At 44.7% G+C, this 21,990-nt stretch overlaps 1 protein-coding gene across 2 annotated transcripts; it reads left to right on the top strand.

Moving 5' to 3' along the window:
• The first annotated feature begins 234 nt into the window (after positions 1–234).
• Positions 235–21,485, top strand: NAA30 (N-alpha-acetyltransferase 30, NatC catalytic subunit). 2 transcript variants are annotated; one of them, XM_079954845.1, is made up of 5 exons: positions 235–439; positions 2,623–3,561; positions 9,436–9,559; positions 11,988–12,043; positions 19,583–21,485. In XM_079954845.1, the coding sequence occupies exons 2-5, from the start codon at positions 2,626–2,628 to the stop codon at positions 19,718–19,720; spliced, it is 1,254 nt and encodes a 417-aa protein (XP_079810971.1). In that variant the 5' UTR covers positions 235–439; positions 2,623–2,625; the 3' UTR covers positions 19,721–21,485. The 2 variants fall into 2 exon arrangements, with proteins under 2 accessions (XP_079810971.1, XP_079810970.1); XM_079954844.1 differs by lacking the exon at positions 235–439 and adding an exon at positions 2,283–2,482.
• Positions 21,486–21,990: the final 505 nt, after the last annotated feature.

Raw genomic sequence — 21,990 nt, 5'->3', positions numbered from 1 at the left:
ACTGATGGCAAGCGATCGGGGAGGGAGATAAGGGACGCTAGCAAAAAAGGAGGCTGCCTGGGAGGGGGGAGGTAAAAACAGCAAACTTGCAAGGCGAGGAGACAGGAAGACAAAATCAATGAGGAGAGAAATTCGAAGAAAAGGAGGAGCAAAAAACTGCTCCAGCTAAGGAAAAGACACGAAGTTGATGTTGAAGTATCGATCACAGACATCCACCCTGCAGCCGGTTCTGACATCACCGCAAGCTTTGTGACTTCAGGCCGAGAGAACACAGCTTCTGCAGCCTGAAGCGAATGACGCAAGTCCCTTTCAGGGGACATTTTCTCGTGAAACCTGGACAGGTGGTCCTGCTTGATCTCCATGGCACACCGGCCACTTTGCACATGGCAGGAGAGACGGCGGGATTCATGGAGGCAACTGTCCATTGAGTGGCAAACAGGTGGCCTCAAAGAATGGGAGGGTCTGGGGATCCAAGGGGATGGTGGAAAGCCTTCTGCAACCTGGGGCTGCCGAAATGTCCTGAACTACAACTCCCACCAGCCCCTACCAGGGGCTGAGGGGAGTTGCCAGAGGTGGGCCACCATCTGACCATTAGGACCCCTGGACCCCTGACCATTAGGTCCAGTCGTGGCCGACTCTGGGGTTGCGGCGCTCATTTCGCGTTATTGCCCGAGGGAGCCGGCGTGCAGCTTTCGGGTTATGTGGTCAGCATGACTAAGCCGCTTCTGGCAAAACCAGAGCAGCGCACGGAAACACCGTTTACCTTCCCGCCGGAGCGGTACCTATTTATCTACTTGCACTTTGACGTGCTTTCGAACTGTTAGGTTGGCAGGAGCTGGGACCGAGCAACAGGAGCTCACCCCGTTGCGGGGATTCGAACCTCCAACCTTCTGATCGGCAAGTCCTAGGCTCTGTGGATAACCCACAGCGCCACCCACGTCCCCTTTTTCAGGTTAAAGCTAAAGGTAAAGGGACCCCTGGCCATTAGGTCCATTCATGGCCCACTCTGGGGTTGCGGCGCTCATCTCGCTTTATTGGCCAAGGGAGCCGGCATTTGTCCACAGACAGCTTCCGGGTCATGTGGCCAGCATAACTAAGCCACTTCTGGCGAACCAGAGCAGCGCATGGAAATGCTGTTTACCTTCCCGCCCGAGTGGTACCTATTTATCTACTTGCCCTTTGACGTGCTTTCGAACTGCTAGGTTGGCAGGAGCTGGAACTGAACAACGGGAGCTCACCCCATCGCAGGGATTCAAACCACTGACCTTCTGATCAGCAAGTCCTAGGCTCTGTGGTTTAACCCACAGCGCCACCCACGTCCCCTTTATATCTTTCTGAACCAGGAAAAAAACATGTTTTTATATGTACACTGTAAACGGCTCAGAGGAAACATGTTTTTATATGTACACTGTAAACGGCTCTGGGGGAAACCAGCTGGGCAGCAACAACAGCAACAACAATCTCTATAACCAGGCTGTGGGCTGACTAATATTCTATTTCCTGTGTTTGTGGGAGGGGGGTTATAGGTTTGATTCTGTCTTATTATGTATTTTGTGTTCTCATTTTGCATTTTTACGTTGTGAGGGAGGGCAGTATACAAATGAAGTTAATAATTATAATTGTTCTTACTACATTCCACCTTTGCTTCCATGGAGATAAAGGGTGATTTAATTAACGGATGGTGATGATCCATCATCTTAATTTGAAGGGGATGTAATGAAGAGCTGTAGTCAAAGTAGTCACCCGAGAAATATAGTTCAGGAAAACCGCACACGTGTACGACCATACGCACATGCACCTGTACACGTGTCTTTCCCCCCTTGTCGTGAGAAACGTGTAGAGGATCGCTTTCCCCTTGTCGGGCCCCCCGCTAGCCCCGCCCCCAAGCTCGTTCCCGCCTAGCCCTCAGCCAAAGCACGATCTGCGCCTGCGCAGCTCTCCCACCGTCGCGAGGGCCTATCCGTGAAGGGACAGCTTTTTAAAAGAGAAATGCAGTAGATATATATCGGCCCCTCTTTCCCTCGCTGACCATAGAGTCTCCGCGACTTGTAGGACCATAGAGATAATAAAAGGAGGACGGGGGGGGAAAGTTTGCACAAAGCGAGCGAGCGAGCGAGCGCGCAAGCGCCGCCCCGCAGGGAAAGGCGGGTGGGCGGGGCCGCGACGTCGCGCGCCGAGGAAGCCATCGCCCCGCCCTCTCGGCGAGGCCCCTCCCCTCCCCTTACGCCGTTTCTCCTTCCCTTTTCCCTCGCAGCCCTTTCCTGAGGGGGCCCGGCCGTAAAGCGAGGCGCCGGCGCGAAGTGTCGCGCTCTTGCTTCGTCCGCCCTCGCGCGAGAGCGGCGGCGGCGGCGGCGGCGGCGGCGGCCTGGCCTGACGGGAAACCTGCCCTCGCTTTACGGCCGCTGGATGAGGAGGAGCGGAGGAGGGGAGCGGGAGGCGCCGCGGCTGGTGCTGCTGCTGCTGCTGCTGAGGGGATTTTGGGGTGAGGCGGAGACGGGGCGGCCGGGGAAGGGGCGGCCGGGGGGTGGGGTGTGTGGGCGGCGAGGGGAGAGTCTTGGTCGGGGGTCGCCTCTCTTTCTCACGCTTCTCCCCCTCCCCCTTGCCGGTCTCTTCCCGCCTCAGGACATGGCCGAGGTTCCGCCCGGGCCTAGCAGCAGCCTCCTCGCTTCGCCGCCGGGAGACGCCGCCTCGCTCCTCCTGCCCTTTCCGGGAGCCGCCGAGGAGGAGGAGGAGGAGGAAGAAGAGGAGGAAGGCGGAGGAAGAAGAAGAAGGCCTCGCGAGGAAGAAGAAGAAGAAGAAGAGGAGGCCGGGGATGAAGGCGCCCGGGACCGCCGCCGGCCTTGCCCGCCGCACCGGCGCAACCACCAGCTCAACGGGCTCATCCCCGGGCCGGACCTGCGGCACTTGCGCGGCCCCCTCAAGGGCAAGGTCCTGAGCGGCGGCGGCGGAGAGAAGCAGCGCCCGCCGGGCAGCAAGAGAGGCGGCGGCAGGAGCAGCCCCAGCCCCGGCTCCGCTGGCAAGACAATGGGACACGGGCAGCAGCAGCAGGAAGAGGGTCCCGAGCTGCCCCCCCAGCAGCAGCCTCCCCCCTCCTCGCTCAGCAACCACCACCATCACCACCACCGGGTCCCCCGCTCCCAAGCAAGGACTGCGCAGCCCCCGGAGCAGCAGAAGCGCCGCCACGACGCTGCTTCTGCCCCCTCTGAAGGGGACAGGAATGGGCTGGCTGGAGCAGGAGGGGTGGAGGAGGAGGAAGAGGAAGGAGGAGGAGGAGGAGGCCGGCAGGAGGAGGAGGAGGAATCCCTGCTTCTCCTGTCCAGGTCCTTGGCCTCCAACTGCAGCTTGCAGAAATGCTCCCCGGGGCCCCCCACCACGGACTCTTCCTGGGGCCCCCAGCAGGTGGAGGAGGAGGAAGGGGACCTGACGATACGATACGTCCGCTATGAGTCCGAGCTGCAGATGCCCGATATCATGAGACTGATCACCAAAGATCTGTCTGAACCCTACTCCATTTACACATATAGGTATTTTATCCACAACTGGCCTCAGCTTTGCTTTTTGGTAAGTTGGGGGAGGGGGCGAGGAAGGAGGCATGGTGAAGGAAGTTGGCGTTGAGGGGTGTAGAGGAAGGGTGGCCGGTGCAGGGTTGGGGAGGCGGTGGTCGCAGGGGAAGCTAGTCCACATTTGGTCATTTTGTTTTTGAAATAAAAGATACACAGAACCAACTTGGTGACCTCTGTGGCTCAGCTGATTTGGTATAGGAATGTGTAAGTCTTCTGTAACTTCAAATTTGGGGTGTGCGTGTACAAATAAGACCCTCAACTTTTTGTGTGCATTAGTTGTCATTGACATTACTTTCCCATTTGATTTCTTTTTAGCATTCCCTCTCTCAATTTCAGGCCAGTAAAAATGAGAAATAGCCATATTAATGGTATCAATTGACAGCTGGCAGCCTCCATATCTGTACAGAAGTTTTTAGAAACATTTTAGCCTGGATATTGTCTAGTCCCATCTTCCTTCAGACTGGCATTGATTTAAGCCCACATTACTTCTGAAAAGCAATGCAACACCTTTTAAAAGCCTCTAAAATGGATCTTCTGTGTCATTACATAGTAATACATTTCCACTTGGAACTGTGCTGTACTGAAAATCTCTTTTGCATTGTATTCAGTTCTTATTCTCCCTAATGAAATTGGAACACAGCTGTCATCTGTCATACATTGAAAATTGTGTTCCTTCTTTTTCTCTACCAAATGATGCTATTTTTATTATTCATTTGGCTGCCTCACCTTCTTTTAGATATTATTCTGTGATGGTAGAGTACTGAGGCCTGTAGAGATTTCAGAATGCTGAAAGAGGTGATCACAGAGCTAGAAACTTGATGGTTTCTCCTTTTTTCTGTGGCGTGCCAATTTTAAATAGAAAGTTTACTTTTTCATATCATCAAAAGTCTCATAAAAAATGCATGTCTGAAGTATACATTTTAGTTACAGAAACAGCAGCTGGTCCACCCATATAGATGAGGGACTGTGTGTGGAAGCTTTGGGAAATTTTCTATTGAAGGGTAACTGTTGCTTGTGATATGTTAGAGAGCACCTAAACAAGTGCTTCTACTGCATTATATATGTTAAAGAACTTGTCAATGCTAAAAAGAAATGTTAGTGTCCCACCATATAGCGAAATAACAATCAGACTGGATGGACTGCAGACTGGTCAGAGCTCAGACTTGTCAGCCCCTCTTATGTTTATTTTTATGGATGCACATGCAGAAGTAGTAAATAATTTCAGGGTCAAAGCTGTGCTGTTACCGGATGATGAGAGTAGAGGTAAACTACAAGGCAAATATTATATCTCTAAAGACAATTATAAGTGGACATAAAATAGACTTTGCGAACATTGTACAGGTATTTTGTTGAGCCTTTTGATATTATAATCCTTGGAATTTATTTCATGAGAATGTAATAAGATGTCTCCTTATTTTTTACAAGGAAATGCCACCTATGGAATTTTATATCAGTTGATTTTAAAACGTTTATGAACTGCTAGTTAGACAGCTTTTTAAGGGCTTGTGATGTGGAGAAGAGAACACTCATGGGCAAGCATCAATTGGCTAGGTAGAGAACAAAAATGGTTTGCGGGGAAAATTTTAAGGGGTGGTTCTTCATACTGACAGCATCAGTCCAAATGCTCATCACACTTCTTGTTAGGTCTGTGAATCACACAGGCATTGTGTATTGCTGCAGCAGATTGGTTATGTGACCTCAGAAGCCACTGGCTGGGCCCCAGTAACAAAACTGAACACCATGTTGTTTTAGTATAATGCTGCCTACATGCTGCATTTGGTAAAGGGACTGAGGGTGTTCACAAGCATCTGCTTTTAAGAAAAGTGATTAAGCATTTCAACTTGAGTCAGCCAATACCTTTGTTCTACACAGCTTCTGGCACTTGTGAGGCTGGTTTCTAAACACTCATTTGCAGGGTTGATGTTCCAGAAAGCTGAACAAAAGCACCCAACAAAACTGAATTTTGGAAGGCCTTCTAGCAAGCAAACATTGCATTTATGGGTTTCAGCGGTTTATCGGTGCTAATAGATCTGTGGACGTTCTAATTATCAAATACAAAATGTTCTTCCTAAAGCTTTATGGCTTCTCTTCTCTGAACATATTAAAACTAATAATGCTGCAAGATGCTTAGTCCTCCCGGATTGATTAGCCTCTAACAAAATTAATCTGTCTGTAGTCTGTGCTTGATACTTTCAACATCCCTGAAGTCAGGTTTGATTTTTATTATTTTTTTAAGCAGTAGTGTTGGAGTGAAGCATTAAGCTTCCTATAGTAATGGGACTTTCCTTGCTTAAAGTTTTAACGCTGGTGATATGCCATAGTCTCTCCCTGCTTGTGTGTTTAGAAGTCTGGTGAGCTTGGACCCTTGTGAATGTTGAACATGAATGGTAACAGAACATAAAACGAGAAATTTAAAGGTGGCCTCATAAGGGCCAAATTTTTACTAGGCCAAGTTTCTAAATGGTGCTACTTGATGGTAAACTTCTGGTTTGGTTGCAGTTTGTGTTTTATAGATTATTGTCCAGTGGCCTAGTCTAAACCTAGCATTCAGTAATGCTTGCTCCCTTCTGTCTGTCATAGAAACATACATAGGAAACTGCCGTATACTGAATGGGGCTGTTGGTCCGTCTAATTTAGTTTTGTCTACACTGACCAGTAGTGGCTCTAGGGTTTCAGACTGAGGTTTCTCCCACCCAACCTGGAGATGTCATGAATTGAAGCTGTGACTTTCTAGATCCTCTGTCACTGAGCTGCAGCCCTGTCCTCTCAAAGATTCTCTCTTCTTTCCATGATTTGCTTGATTCAGATGCAAACAATGATAAATGCTAACTAGCGCTACCTCAAAACAAACCATGGAAGAAAGGAAGTATATGCACACATGAGAGAGAGGAACAGAGGCAGAAAGAGAATGGAAACCTGTCACATGTTCCTGATCTCTAAACTATGGTTTGTAGATTGAACTAGTGTGGTGACTGAATGAGGCCCATGAATAAAAGCTGGAGAAGTAAATTCTAAGCAGCTTTGGTTAAATTCTGAGCTCCGAGTGAAACACTGTTCATTTAGCTGTGTTGCTGGAACTAGAGACAGAAAGTTATTGTTTCCGGATAATAAAGTGACAACAGGAATTCAGGTATTGCTCATTGGCTTCAAAGATGAAAGACGTTAGCTTGCAGCTGCTTATCTCTAGAATTTTTTGTCTTCACTATTGCAAGGCCATCAGTATGTCAGTGAGAAGTGATTTGCAGCTGAAGTTTAAGGCAGGGCTCTTTTTGTGCCCACTTCTTAAAATACTACCAAAGTTTTCTGCAGGTCTTGTTATCTTCATGTGTGTGACCCTAGCTTCACTTCAAAGTGGATTCTAACTTGCATACTTTCTTCATGCTTCTAACAATAATTGGCTGGGTGCCCTTTTAAGACATTAGGAACTAAGTGGGACCTGCTTTTATTCATGACTTGAGTGAAATCTTAAGAGAAAGCTGCTTGAAATGTCATCTTCTGTATGTCATAACATAGCCTGGGTGTTTCTGCTGCTGCTGCACAATGAAATCTACTCTTGCCTGCCTACCTACCAAATCTAAGACTCCATGTAACCTCTAAGGACAGAATGTAAGAGAACAGCTGTGCCAGCATGAGGGCACAAAATGCTTATGTTGTATGCCAGCGTAAGCATTTCTAAGTTCAAGCAGCTGGCTCTGTTCATCCTGCTATGCAAACGCTGTTCCCTGGCAAGAGGCGAGTAAGACTATTGTATACTGTGTGTGTGTGTGTATGTGTGTGCGCGTGCCCTTGAACTCACTACATGAATGCACACTTGTTCCAAGAGGTTTGTTAGGAAGAAAAACCGTGCCCCCATTGATCACAATGGGAGAGTTAAGTACCTGCTTAAATCCCTCCTGTTGACAAACTTGATCAGAATTCAGGGTGCTTAACTGTAATTGGTTTGTGCTCCCTGATTCCAAGTGGTTTGGCCTATAATGTATTATTACCCTTGGCGTCTCTTTAACAAAAGAAGATATAGCATGAACAGTCACGTAATACATTGGAGCTTCTTTGCACAAAAATTGGTGTTCTCTTAGCATATTCAGTGACACTTCTCGGGATCTGGCTGGTACATAGAAAATGTGTGCAAGGTTTCAGCCTAAGGCAAGAATTTAGCATAGGTTGGGGTTTTTCCCCTTCCCTGTGTTTGAGAACTTGAGAAGGGAGTTGAGCTCCTCTGCAACTCACTGTTGCTGCTTAATTTTTTATATCTTAAAAAACTTTTGGGGCCCTTCTATGCCAGATTTTATTAAGAAAACATTTTGATGTGATGGATTGAATTTTAAATCCAGTAACTTTTCCTTCTGAAGAATTTGTGCAAGAGTCAGGGTGCTTGGGTTGGTCTCTGCATTGTCCTGTTGCACAGGTTTTGTGGGTAGAGACTTGGATCTGAGAGGAGAGAGGTGCAGATTTAGCATGGAATCTCCCCTTAAGGTATTCCTTGGCAGTAAATTTTACACATTCAGTATATTTTATCACATAGGTTTATGAATCTTTTCAAATGAATTGATTTTGCAGCTTCTTTTCCTCACTCAAGAGTTTATTTACGTGTGCAGATGTGTGGTATGTGGATTAGGAAGTGTACAGTTAACTTCCATGAGTGCTTAAGTTATCAGTAATTAGCATTTTGTTGAAAGGATAAGAATTCTGAAACAAATTTAGTTATGGCAAGTGATCTACGTATACATCAAAAACCTTTGTGTATATTTGTGTGAAAGAGGTAGAAAGTGGGGTTTGGGGAGTGTAGATTTTTCTTTCCCTTCTTCGCAGTCCTTTGCAATCCTCAAACCAGTTATTCCAGAATATCTTCTGGAGTTCTCTGACTGCAGCTTTGTTTGTGACTTCCAGTTTAGTTCATGGTTAGAGGACAGTGGCTGTATATCATTGGAACAGCTTGCTAACTTAAATAATGCTTAGATTGTGTATTTCCTTCTCAGGATTTCAAAATTATTTTCTTCAGGCGAGTAATAGGGGGTCCATTCTTACCGCGAAACATTCGCATCCAGAGGCGCTGCTTCTGCGCATGCACGTGGGGGCGATAGCCTGCTTCTGCGCATGCGCACACAGTTGAAACTTTTCCATTACTTATGGGTTTGCCACGTGCATAACCCAAAGGATACGTATCCAGAGGTGTTCGCAACTAGAGGTACCACTGTCCTGGTATCGGTGCATTCTTTGAATTGCATGAGGCTTTCCTTTACATAATCTTTTAGGAGTTCTGTGTAGAATAGGAACTAGGCTGAAATCAGTAGTGTGTGTCCTAAATGACAAGCAGAAACAAGCTTGCACAAGGGGACTTTCCTGTCTCTTCTGCATCCACCCAAAAGCCCCTGAGGAGAGGCCAGGCAGGAGGGTGTTCCTAAAAGGCATTGGGGGGGGGGGGAGAGAGAGACATGCTTTTGAGCAGAGAAGCCTTCTGCAGATGAAGCTCGCAGACAGTCCCTCTGCCCAGTTGGGGGCAACTACCCCAGCAGCTCTCCTTGCCCTGTCTTACACAGTGGAGAGGATCCTCCAGCCCTCAGAGAGAGAGGGACTTCTCAGGATGCTGGGGCTTCGAGGGAACAGGAAAGTGAGTTTTCTTAAATTTGTGCTACTTAGAATCCAAGCCAGTCAATGTAACAATTTGAGAAATCGTCCTCGAAATTTGCCATAGTACAAAATGTGTAGTGTACGCTTTAGTTACTGGGAGATGCATCTGCCTTTATTTGTAAAGCAAATAACTTCCAGAAAGCAATCTTGCTGTAAATGTACCTATAGAATGGTGGATTTTCTGGCACTGCATATTGCCCTCTTAATCTACAAAAATGTTCTTGGGTTGTTGTTTTTTTTCAAGGCAATGGTAGGAGACGAGTGTGTAGGTGCCATCGTCTGCAAGTTGGATATGCACAAAAAGATGTTTCGCAGAGGTTATATAGCCATGTTAGCAGTGGATTCCAAATACAGAAGAAAAGGCATAGGTAAGAATAGCATTTGTGTCCTTTTTTAAATAAATAAAAATATATTTAAAAGTTACTGATAAGTTGCTGCTTTGGGATGAAATCTTGATTACCCCCTTTTACAAGTTATTTTTGAATGTTACTGTTTTTAGGAGAGAAAATTTTCAGTTCTCCAGCCCGTCTCTACAGTCTTTGAAGTCCATAATAGACTCCTGATAATAATCCGCTTTTGCTTGTTGATTAACAATTCCATATGACTATAGTTCATTTTTAAATAATCATAATGTACACAAAAGATAGAGAAACTGGACTTGACCTAAAAACATAAGATGCACCAGACACGGGCCAGTCTGGGTCCTGTTTAGAGTTCCATCATGGGGAGAAAGAGAGTTGATCTTTTTTTATTTAGAGTAGCTTCACCATTGTGTTGTGGAATACCTACACCTGTGTGGTGCATCCCATGTTCATAAAAATAATATTTAAGCCATGTTATGAAAATCATGTCTTAAGGACATACACTTAATCATGCAAATCACCCAAAAGTCCTCCAGTATATGTGTCTGTGTTGAGGGAACAGCAAACAAAAATTAAATAAAAAGCTGAAACCGGGCCTCTGTGAGTTCACCAGCTTGCCCACCACCAGGTGATAACTTCACCTTCTCAGCAAGTTTGCTGTGTTTGTTAAATTGAGCCATCATGAATTCATTGAAGTGTGTCATGGCTGCATTTTGAAGGAAATTGCCAGTGTTGGGCACTACGGGGCCTCGTGGCTGCTACACGATAAAACCCCTAATCTATCTACCTACATTTGCTGTGAACAGATGGCATCCCTCAGGTGGCCAGATGTAGCCTGACAACTACCAGTTGCCAGCCATTTTATGTATGCCTTAAATGAACCAAAAGCCAGGGGAGAACCCTTTTTTTTTCCTTAATGCAAATGTAGGTGCCATGAATGAATGGTAAATTGGATATGAAGCAGAAACTACTCTCCCACTCCCATTTTAGAAGGAATCTGTTGGGCGTTCCTCCCCAAATACACTTCGGCTTTAGGCTTGGTTACAGAAATTGGTGGTTTCCAATTTAATCCCAGCCACCTTTAAACCTCAGGGCCTAGGACTTGCCGATCATCAGGTCGGCGGTTCGAATCCCCGCGGCGGGGTTCGGTCCCAGCGCCTGCCAACCTAGCAGTTCGAAAGCACCCCCGGGTGCAAGTAGATAAATAGGGACCACTTACTAGCGGGAAGGTAAACGGCATTTCCGTGGGCTGCGCTGGCTCGCCAGATGCAGCTTGTCACGCTGGCCATGTGACCCGGAAGTGTCTTTGGACAGCGCTGGCCCCCGGCCTCTTAAGTGAGATGGGCGCACAACCCCAGAGTCGGACATGACTGGCCCGTACGGGCAGGGGTACCTTTACCTTTACCTTGTTCAGACCAGGGTTCCACAAGGAGATGGGACTAGCTCCCACACTTGTGCTCTGCCTTGGCCCTCTGAGCTCTGAAGGCTTGCTTTGCAGGAACTGGGAGAAGAAAGCTTGCCTTGGCAGTTGGGAGTAAGTGAATTCACGGGCCATTGCTTCAGATTGCTGGTACAGCACACTGTTGACTGGCAGGGATCTAAAGAGTCCCTTGTGCAGGCACACCAGGGTGCTTTGGTTTTCTCTGTCCACAGCAGCAACTTATTGGACACAGCTTGGTTCCCTGCTTATTCACTGACATAGAAACTCATTTATTATTTCCCCCCCAGCGTTCATTCTAGTTGCATCCTATTGAAGATGGCCATGCCTCTTTTATGTTCAGTGCATGCTCTTCGAGGTGGTTGCCTTGCCTTGTAAGACATCTTCAGATGGTAGACTTCCTCGGTTAAAACACGTCTAGACGGAAATCTGAACTACACTAAGGGAACAAATACAAAACTTGGGTGAGGGGAGGGTCCAAAGCATGACATTTTGTGAGAAGCAAAACTCTGACAGTGCAGACAATTGAAGGTTGTTGTTTTTTAATGCCAAGGCCTTAGTTGCACAACCCATGATGCCTCACACTTTTAAGCCCCTTATCCTGTACCCCAGAATCTTCCCTGGCCATACAGTGGCCCTGGCTGTTGTAACACCTTCATTATTTTAAATCTGATTTATTGTTTGGTGGTTGTTTTCCTGGAAGCTGCTTTGTGCTTCTGCTTCAGTAAAAATAAAATAAAAAAGACCTCAGTAAGGCCATTGCTTCAGTTTGAATTAGGAGATAGGAAATGCCCAGCCCAATTTGATGCAGAGGGCTAAGAGGCCTTTTTATTTTGAATTAGAGAAGGTATTTTATCTTGGTTGTACAGAATAGCCATAGTAATCATTAATTATGTACATTTGCTTTTATGCCATAGCCTGAACTCTAGGAGCTAATTGGTGCTGAAATAATTTGTGCCAGTGGTTTAAATTTGTTGCTTTTAATCTCTATTCCAGGTACAAACTTGGTTAAGAAAGCTATTTATGCCATGGTAGAAGGAGATTGCGATGAGGTGAGTCTTTTCTTCATTTGAAGGAAGTATGTTTTCATTCCTCGCTTCGCTAGAAGGCCATCATTTCAAATGCCATTTGCTATGTAAGCAACTCTTCTGTTAGAGCAGAATATAGAACACATTCAGAAAGATACATTATTCTGAGAACTTTCTGTGACTCCAGGAAATGAGTTAGCATCTGTTTGACTGTTTTAGACAGGGCAGTAATGTCTATAAAGACTGTTTTTACAAACATCCAAAAACAGTTGGAGAAATTAACAGTTGTCTGGAGTAAGGGCACCTTAAAGTGGCATTTCTGGCTTGTGTACTAAAAGTTTAAGGTGTTGTAGACTATGCAAAACTGTGACAGTTTTTACTCTTAAAAAAACCACATGACTAATAAGGATTTATTACATGAAAACACATCTTGGGTATCAGCAGCTTCAGTATTCTCTGGAGCTAATGCGTTCTCTTCACAATAGTTGGGGCCCAGAAGTGGTTTTCCACCCAAACATCCCTCTTAGCCACCAGGCTTTATTATAAAGTTGGTGCCACTTAGCAAGAAGAACCGATGAAGGGCATCGTTTGCGCATAGCTGATGTGTTGCATTTAAAAACCTGGCAGTGAAATTTACCATGTAAAAGCATGAAATCTCTCTCGCACACATGATCTGAAAGCAATTTTTTCCCATCCTTTTTTTTTTATGAGCAAAGCTTTGGGATTTTTTTGAGGCACACTTTGATTAAAATAATGTTGGGCCTTTGCTGGAGGAACTACATGTGACCCAGAGGGAGACACCCACCCTTAAAAGCGCAATACAGGATACCATTCCTTTTGTTGATCAGTGGGCTATCCTTTTGTTGACCTGTTTTGCTAATCTTTCTGGTTTGGTGCTGTGCCCCGCAGCCTTCCCTGCCTCCTCCCCTTGATCTGCTTGAACTCTCTTAAAACTCATTTGTGTTTTGCTGCCCAAATTTAGTCCACTGAACTAGGACCAAACCAGGTCGATAGGCGAAAAATCTGAAATTATGGCTTGGTTCAGACACCGTACCAAATCTATGGTTTATGCTAACCACTGCTCAGAGCCTTGGTCTGAGCATTCAAATGTCCCAACTATGGTTTAGAGTTTCTTTCCCATTTCCTTCCTCTTTGCTCAGCACTCCTGTCTCAAGATTTAGTGGCTTCCAGACATACAGCAGCAGCTGTAACTTATTCAGCTTTGGCATCACACCAAACCATAACTAATACAAACTATAGTTTGCAAACTCACATCGCATCACAGGCCACAGTTTCTAATTCCAACTCGCTGCCAAACTGCAAACCATGGCTTATCAAATCGGATATTGAGCCAAACATCCTCAGTCATCTTAAAATAGTTGCTGCTTTTTAGGCGCTCTGAATAGGAACCTAATAAAATCAACCGATCGGAACTAATGTTGAAATCTTGACTTGGAAGCAGCTTGTTTTTGAAAGGGCAAACTGGTAGAAAGGCTTTCCTGAACAACCACAAAAGAGAACCTTGAAGTACTTTGAATACCAATAAACAAGAATTTCAACATTAACTCACACCTGCTGAACCAACAGAGTAAACAATGGAATGAATGCTGCTGGTTGTGCTGACTACTTGCAATGATAATTTATTGCCCTGCCTTGAAAACAAAGGTGTTGCATATGACAGCTGAAGATTCATCTGCTTCATAAATGCGCAAAATTCATTTTTTAAAAAAACACTGTGGAAGTTAATAAATATCTCCCCTTACCTGTAAAAGGCCAGGAAAATAATGATAGCTATCAAAGACTGAAGTGTTTTATTTCATTTTAACATAACAGTACAAATAAGCCCACTCAGGCAGAAAAATAGCAAAAATTTCATTGTGGAAATGACCATTGCTTCAGCCAAAAAAGAAAAAGAAATACAGAGACAATTCTAATTACAGTGGTGCCTCGCAAGACGAATGCCTCGCAAGACGGAAAACCCCCCAAACGAAAGAGTTTTCGCTTTTGGGGGTGCTTCACAAAACGAATTTCCTATGGGCTTGCTTCGCAAGACGAAAATGTCTTGCGAGTTCCTGCGGGTTTCCCCCCCCCCCTTTTTCTAAGCCGCTAAAAGCCGCTAATCCGCTAAGCCGTCTATGGGCTTGCTTCGCAAGACGAAAAAACCGCTAGACGAAGAGACTTGCGGAACAGATTCTTTTCATCTTGCGAGGCACCACTGTAAAATGAAAACCAATGAGATACATTTTCAGCAGGGGTCAGCAAACTTTTTCAGCAGGAGGCCGGTCCACTGTCCCTCAGACCATGTGAGGGGCCAGACTATATTTTTTTGGGAGGGGGGGGGAATGAATGAATTCCTAAGCCCCCAAAATAACCCAGAGACGCATTTTAAATAAAAGGACACCTTCTACTCATGTAAAACCACGCTGATTCCCGGACCGTCCGCGAGCTGGATTGAGAAGGCGATTGGGCCAGATTCGGCCCCCGGGCCTTAGTTTGCCTACCCATGATCTTCAGCTTTAAAATGATAGCCTTGCTACGTATTACTGAGTGGGTCAATGTTGTCCTAGTTGTTGCCCCATTTCTCTTTTCTTCTCTGAACCCCCATTGCTTTTCTCGTAGAATTGTAGAGTCGGAAGGGATTCCGATGGCCATCTAGCCAAACCCCCTGCAATGCAGAAATCTCAACTAAATCATATATTATATATGGCCATCCAACCTCTGCTAAAAATCTCCAAGGAAGGAGAGTCCACCACATCTCGTGGAAATCTGTTCCACTATTGAAATACTGTTCCACTTACTGCCAGAAAGTTCTTCCTGATGTTTAGTCAGAATCTCCTCTGTAACTTGAATCCATGGTTTCAGGTCCTGCCATCCAGAACAAGAGAAAACAAGCTTGTTCCCTCTTCCATGTGACAGCCTTTTACATATTTGAAGATGGCTATCCTGTCTCCTCTTACCCAAGCTAAACACACACAACTCCCTCTGCCGTTCCTCATAAGGCTTGGTTTCCAGACCCTTGTTCATCTTAGTTGCTGTCTTCTGCACATATTCCAGCTTGGCAACATCCTTAATTACAGTGGTGCCTCGCAAGACGAAAAGAATCCGTTCCGCGAGTCTCTTCGTCTTGCGGTTTTTTCGTCTTGTGAAGCAACCCTATTAGCGGATTAGCGCTATTAGCGGCAAAGCGGCTATTAGCGGCTTAAAAAAAGGGGGGGAAAGCGAAAAAAATCGCAAGACTCGCAAGACGTTTTCGTCTTGCGAAGCAAGCCCATAGGGAAATTCATCTTGCGAAGCGCCTCGAAAAACGGAAAACCCTTTCGTCTAGCGGGTTTTTCGTCTTGCAAGGCATTCGTCTTGCGGGGCACCACTGTAGTCTGCAGCATCCTTTCCCAAACCTACATATATTTTGAACTGCATTTCTCTGGAGCTGTTTTGAATTGAACTATTCCTTGAAGAGCTTAAAGCTCCCGAACAATTGGATTATTCGGATTTATAAATTCCAGTTTGCATTTATAGTAGATTTTCTCTCTCCTGATGCAGTAAATTAGGAGGCTGAAACAGGAGCATTCAGTATGAATCCCCTTTGTTTCAGGTCTATTGACCATAATAAACTGATTGTGATGATGCGTCCTCTTACCTTGCCATATATTTAATTCTGATGCATTTGGATCTGAGCCATTTATGTGTGTACAATTCTCGCTACTCAGCAGCTTTAGTCTGAACTAAACAATGTGTGCTGAAAAGTGTTGTATTTTGATGTTGCAAGTAATAAAAGTTCTCTTTGCGGTGATGGATCTATTACTATTTCATGCATGCATACAGTCACCTTACGTAGCAGTTACTGAATAATTCCCCCCCCCAACATACATATCTATATCTATATCTATATCTATATCTATATATATCTATATATATATATAGATATAGATATATATATACACACACCGTATTTTTTGCTCTATAAGACTCACTTTTTCCCTCCTAAAAAATAAGGGGAAATGTGTGTGCGTCTTATGGAGCGAATGCAGGCTGCGCAGCTATCCCAGAAGCCAGAACAGCAAGAGGGATTACTGCTTTCACTGCGCAGCGATCCCTCTTGCTGTTCTGGCTTCTGAGATTCAGAATATTTTTTTTCTTGTTTTCCTCCTCCAAAAACCAGGTGCGTCTTGTGGTCTGGTGCGTCTTATAGAGCGAAAAATACGGTATATTGAGTTTCAACATTTAACACATACATTCAAAACACAATTTCGTCTTTTCTCATTTTGGTTGGCTTGCCACTCCTTTTTCCACAGAGGAGTTGTTCTCCCCTTCTGCACCCTATCTTCTCACTAGCAAATCATAACCATAATATTATAATCTAATGCAGTTACAGAGGAATTAATACACATTTGTGGGCAATGCAGTGTTGGACTATCACAGTGGTGCGGCAGAGCCCAGGCTTCTGTGGCCTTTTGAATGTCTGAGCACAGCCAGTGTCTTAAAATAGCACTGGTGGAAGAGAATGCTGCCTGTGTAGTTAGAAAAGCAAATACTTCTAGAGATAATGTTAGCGGAGTTTGTTTGGTTTATGGCTCATTCCATCCTTAGAGTTCAGGGTGGACATAGTGTTGTTAATCACAAAATCTGTTGCAACTTGAAACTTCAGCTCCCTCACTCCTGACCACCCCAACTCAACGTATATAAATTGGCTTTATGGATATTTTGGGAGGCAACTGTGATCTGTGGTTTACCACTCGTGACGGTGCTGATGGACGTGAAGCAGTTTCATTTGTGTATATGCTTAACTTGCAATAGGTAGTGACGGCTGGATACATTTGGAGGAAGAGGAGGCATTGAATTAGGGTACTGGGGAAATACAGTGGTGCCTCACAAGACGAAAAGAATCCGTTCCGCGAGTCTCTTCGTCTTGCGGTTTTTTCGTCTTGCGAAGCAACCCTATTAGCGGATTAGCGCTATTAGCGGCTTAGCGGATCAGCTGATAAGCGGCTTAGCGGCTTAGAAAAAGGGGGGGGAACCCCGCAGGAACTCGCAAGACATTTTCGTCTTGTGAAGCAAGCCCATAGGAAATTCGTTTTGCGAAGCACCTCCAAAACGGAAAACCCTTTCGTCTAGCGGGTTTTCCGTCTTGCGAGGCATTCGTCTTGTGGGGCACCACTGTAGGAAACTTCCTAGGTGGGGCAGTGAAGCAGTAGGGCTGTGAACTACCCATGTGGCAGCGGATAGCAAGAAGGGGCAGAGGTGCATACAAGAAGCAGTATGCTCTCGTTGATGCTGATTATCATCATTATGTGCATGCTTCATAGGCAAGAGTCTGCAAATGCAGCTGTCAGAGGAAACCATAACACTTTAATCAGCCAAACCACCTGCTCCTGTACAAAGTGGCCTAGAGGACCGTCTCTGAATTGCACTAGGCTTCAGAGTCTCCGAAAAAGAGTAAAACGACTCCAAGCTTCAGACTGCCTCTGAAGCTCAGTCCCCACTTCGGAACCTCTCGGGATGCTGAAAGGTTTCGGGGAAGGACAGGAGGTAACCAGGAATAACAGCGTCTCCACCCCCATTGTTCTGCCTGGACGCTGAGGTCCAGCTCCGAGGGCCTTCTGGCGGTTCCCTCATTGCGAGAAGTAAAGCTACAGGGAACCAGGCAGAGGGCCTTCTCGGTGGTGGCGCCTGCCCTGTGGAACGCCCTCCCATCAGATGTCAAAGAGATAAACAACTAACTGACATTCTGAAGTTTTTAATGTATGACATTTTGATGTACAGTGGTGCCTCGCAAGACGAAATTAATTCGTTCCGCAAGTTTTTTCTTCTTGCGAGTTTTTCGTCTTGCGAAGCACGGTTTCCCATAGGAATGCATTGAAAATCAATCAATGCGTTCCTATGGAGACCGTCCGGGGATAGAGGGGAAGGCGCGCGCCTTCCCCTCTGTCCCCGGACCTGTTTAAAGCAAGGGGCGGCGGGAGAAGATTGCTTCCCCTCTGTCCCCGGAGATTGCGGGCCAGGCAACGGGGAGAAGCGATCTTCTCCCCGCCGCCCCTTGCTTCAAAAGAGGTCCGGGGACAGCGGGGAAGACGCGCTGCGCTTCCCCGCTATCCCCGGAGCTTGCGGGGCAAGCTCCGTTTTGCGAAGCAAGCCCATAGGGAGATGCGTCTTGCGAAGCGGCTAAGAAAACGAAAAACTCCTTCGTCTAGCGAGTTTTTCGTCTTCCAAGGCATTCGTCTTGCGGGGCACCACTGTATCTTTGTTGGAAGCCGCCCAGAGTGGCTGGGGAAACCCAGCCAGATGGGCAGGGTACAAATAATTTATTTATTTATTTATTTATTTATTTATTTATTTATTTCAGCTGTGTCTAAGACCTGGTAAACGTGTGCAGTAGTATAGAACTAGGATGGCCAGTTGACTGTTGGCAGGCTAAATCAGGGCTCTAGTGTCTCTTAAGAAACTTCAATCAAGATGTGGTGTAACTTTAGCTTTCTATTCCTCCTGTAAGAAAAAACACGTCTCAAGTGTAGTGTACTTTTTAAAGTAATGATATGACAAATGTCATAAATAAAACAAATGTTTGTATTACACAGAGAGAGACTTACCTACTTACATACACAGTGTGTGCTCAGAAAGATAAAGCGTGTTGCTGCCTTATGTACTTTCACTGTGAGGGCTACAGCCAATTTCCCTTCTTGAGAGGATCTTTCAGAGGCATATTCAATCATCGTTTTCCGTTACCCTCCATGGTTTTGGGCAGCCCTCATCTAGGTAATGCCAGCTTAACTATATAATGTCTGACCATCTGAGAGATGGTTAGATTGTTCTGGCACCAGGCTGCCATTAGGAGAACATAGAATATGTCCTCCTGCATTTTAGAGAACCGGTTGTATGGATTCATGTACACACATAAGATATTTGTTGCATATCTTGGCTCTATGAAACGCCTTTTATCAGATCAACAATCCCAGATTTAGCTTGCTATGTTCACATCCTGTCAATGGAAGAACAGGTTATCAGTGAAAATGTATCACCATTCGAAATTGTGGTTGTTGGGTTTTGTTTTGGGTCTTTTTGGTTTTTTTTTAAATAACATTTTTGTCCATCCTTATGCCACAGGAGCTCAAGAGATGAAATGTGCCCCCCCCCCCTTTTCCGTCTTCTGGCAAAACTGTGAGGGAATTGTTAGGCTGAGGATATGACTCAGCCAAGATCCCCTGAAGTGCTTCATGACTGAGTGGAGATATGAACCCACATCTTTCTAGTCGCAGTCAATACTCTGAATTGTTGTAGTTGCAAACCTTGGTCCTCCTTTGTAAATGCATTAGTTGTTTTTTCAAAAAAAACAACAACCCACATGCTGGACAGGTGATTTAAACATGCACATTTGAATCAGCAAATTGATTCCTTGGCCAGTTCTGGGGGTTTCTATAGTGATATCCTTGTGACACGGGACTACAGATAATTGGAAGCTGAAATACAAGAATCTGACTGCTGCTTAAATATACATATATCAATCTGACGAACCTCGGAATTTCAGGAAAATGCAGTATCGCTTGAAAATATTGTCATCTTCTTTTGCAGGTTGTCTTGGAGACCGAGATCACCAACAAGTCTGCATTGAAACTTTATGAAAATCTTGGCTTTGTTCGAGACAAGAGGCTGTTCAGATACTATTTAAATGGAGTTGATGCACTGCGTCTTAAACTGTGGCTGCGTTGATAGGAGGCCAACCTTGCGCCCAGGACTCCTCTCCCCAACCAGCCGGGCAGCGGCATCCTTTGCATGCAATGCAATTTGTGTGAAATTGCTTTGCAGGTGGACATAATAACTTCCATGCAGCTCTTCTCTGTGAGTGTCTCATCGAACGTCGCACCTAAATCGTTGCACTGTGTGGCATGGCACGTCTTGTTCTGAATTTGCAACAGGTTGTTTCAGACTTCAGATCCTCTTGGTAACCAGGAAGATGTGCCAGTAGGTAGCCAAGATCCCTGTTCATTTGCAAGTCTACTGACTCCTGATATATAAGATGGTGAACATTTTATCCAAGAACCTGTGTAATGTGGAACACAACTTTTTTTTCCCCCGGTTCCAGAGAGAGAGAAAGAGATAAGCCAATGTAGATTGTAAAAAGAAAATTAAAAAAAAAATACTATAAGTATACTAACATTTCATACAAAACTCACCATAGGTTTTTTTTTTCTCTGGGGAAAATAAAAACTGCTTCAACTTTAGGTTTTATTTTTCAATATTGAACTTTTCATTCTTAAATATTGGTACCTCAGTGATTAGTGGATGAAAAAATGTATTGTAGGGTGGGGTGTGTGTTACATCGAGTAACGGTGACAATAAAATTGCGTCTGCCAGTGCCTGTATAGATAGTATATTTGTCTCCACCACTGACTTTTGAGTGCATGCTTTTCTTTTCTTGATTCCCCCCCCCTTTTTTTTTTTTGGTCTTTGCAAGAACAGATTTTATTTAAACTCTGGATTTGATAATAAATTATTTCCTTTATGATTTGGAAACTTCTCCCAGGTGAGGGCTTAAAAAGCCCGTCTCTTACAGCAAGAAGTGTAAGCTATTTTTTTGAGTGGCTGCTAAAAGGGAGTCTGATGCACTTTTTCCTTTAAAGAGAGCGAGGGATCTTTTTTTTATATAAAAAAACAAAACCACAAAGCAGTAAATTAATGTAGATTGGATCGATTTTTGTTTAATCAAAATTATCACTAGAATAGCTAAAGAGGCATTATTTTAAAGCAGTTGGAACAACGTAATTTTGATTTGGATTCACATTGCTTTGCTTCCGTGTTCTTAAAAATGTTTCAGTTTTCAGTTCTTGGTCTTGGAAATAAATTTCAAGTTGCACCGTACCCATCTTTAAGCTGCATTCGCTTTCTCTCTTCTTCTTCTTTTAACGAAAGCCAAAACTCTTGCAGTTTTAATTTTCTTCGGATTAATTTGGCAGAGAGGTGTTCGAAGGTGTGGTATAAACCCCGACCCCCTTTTCAGAATGGGCTACATCGGCTTGTAAAAAAACAAATTTCCTTTTTCAGCAGTGTGTACTTCTGTCTGTCAGTGCAATATGTAAAGCAAATCATTTCTTTTTGGCAGTTCAGCAATGACAGCGTTGGTATATATATTATATACAATATATATATATATAAGCAAAACATTAAAATGACCCTAGATGACTCATGGAAAAATAAATCGTTTCCTTATATCAGAAGGAAAATCTTTAGAATTCAACTTTGCCTTATTTGTTAAGGATTCAACCTGTCTTAAACAACAACAGCAATGGTTTGAGTTAACTGTACATTTGAGAGTACCTGATTTCCAGTCACCCTTTGGAGAAGGACAACCCATTCTGGACAGCTTAGTAAGTTTAAAGGAAGGCCATCCCTATTTTGCACAGACTGAGCATCTTCCCCACTATGTATAAGTTGTGAATTGTATTTGGGAAAAATAAAGGATTTTAATTTAAAACTGGCACTTCTCTCTGGACACAATTTGTGTGGCTCACCTCTCCCTCCACCGTGGCCCCCCAGTCTGAATCAGGCCTTAGTTGTAGCTCTTTATCAATTCGAGTGAGTGCCCTACTAGCAGGACTCACCATGTTTGCACCAGCAGATAATGTCCTGTTGAGCATCCACCAGGCATCTGTTTCCTACCAGGGTCTAGCTATCGAACAATCGTGCAAGTCTATCTTTGCCGCTAATAAAGCCAAGAGTTTGGGCAATCGGTTGCCTAAGTAAATGCTACGAAGACATAATAATGGAAGCATCTTTTTGTTACTACTACCCACCCCAGTATATAATTTTGTTTGACACTACAGAAAGTAAGCCAGGAGGATTGGAGGTATGCGTCTAGCCACCGTAAGAGTAATTGACGTGAGTTTTCTGGCATAAAATCATGATACTTTCTTTAAAGTGCTGGTAACCCTCTTATTTAATTATTGAGGCTTTTGGTGACAAATTAGAAGTACTTCTTTTTA

Source organism: Podarcis cretensis (assembly GCF_951804945.1).
Source record: "Podarcis cretensis genome assembly, chromosome: 1".
In the NCBI taxonomy this organism is placed as follows: Eukaryota; Metazoa; Chordata; class Lepidosauria; order Squamata; family Lacertidae; genus Podarcis; species Podarcis cretensis.
The sequence above is the reverse complement of the archived record's forward strand: the minus strand, read 5'-3'. Positions and strand labels throughout refer to the sequence as shown.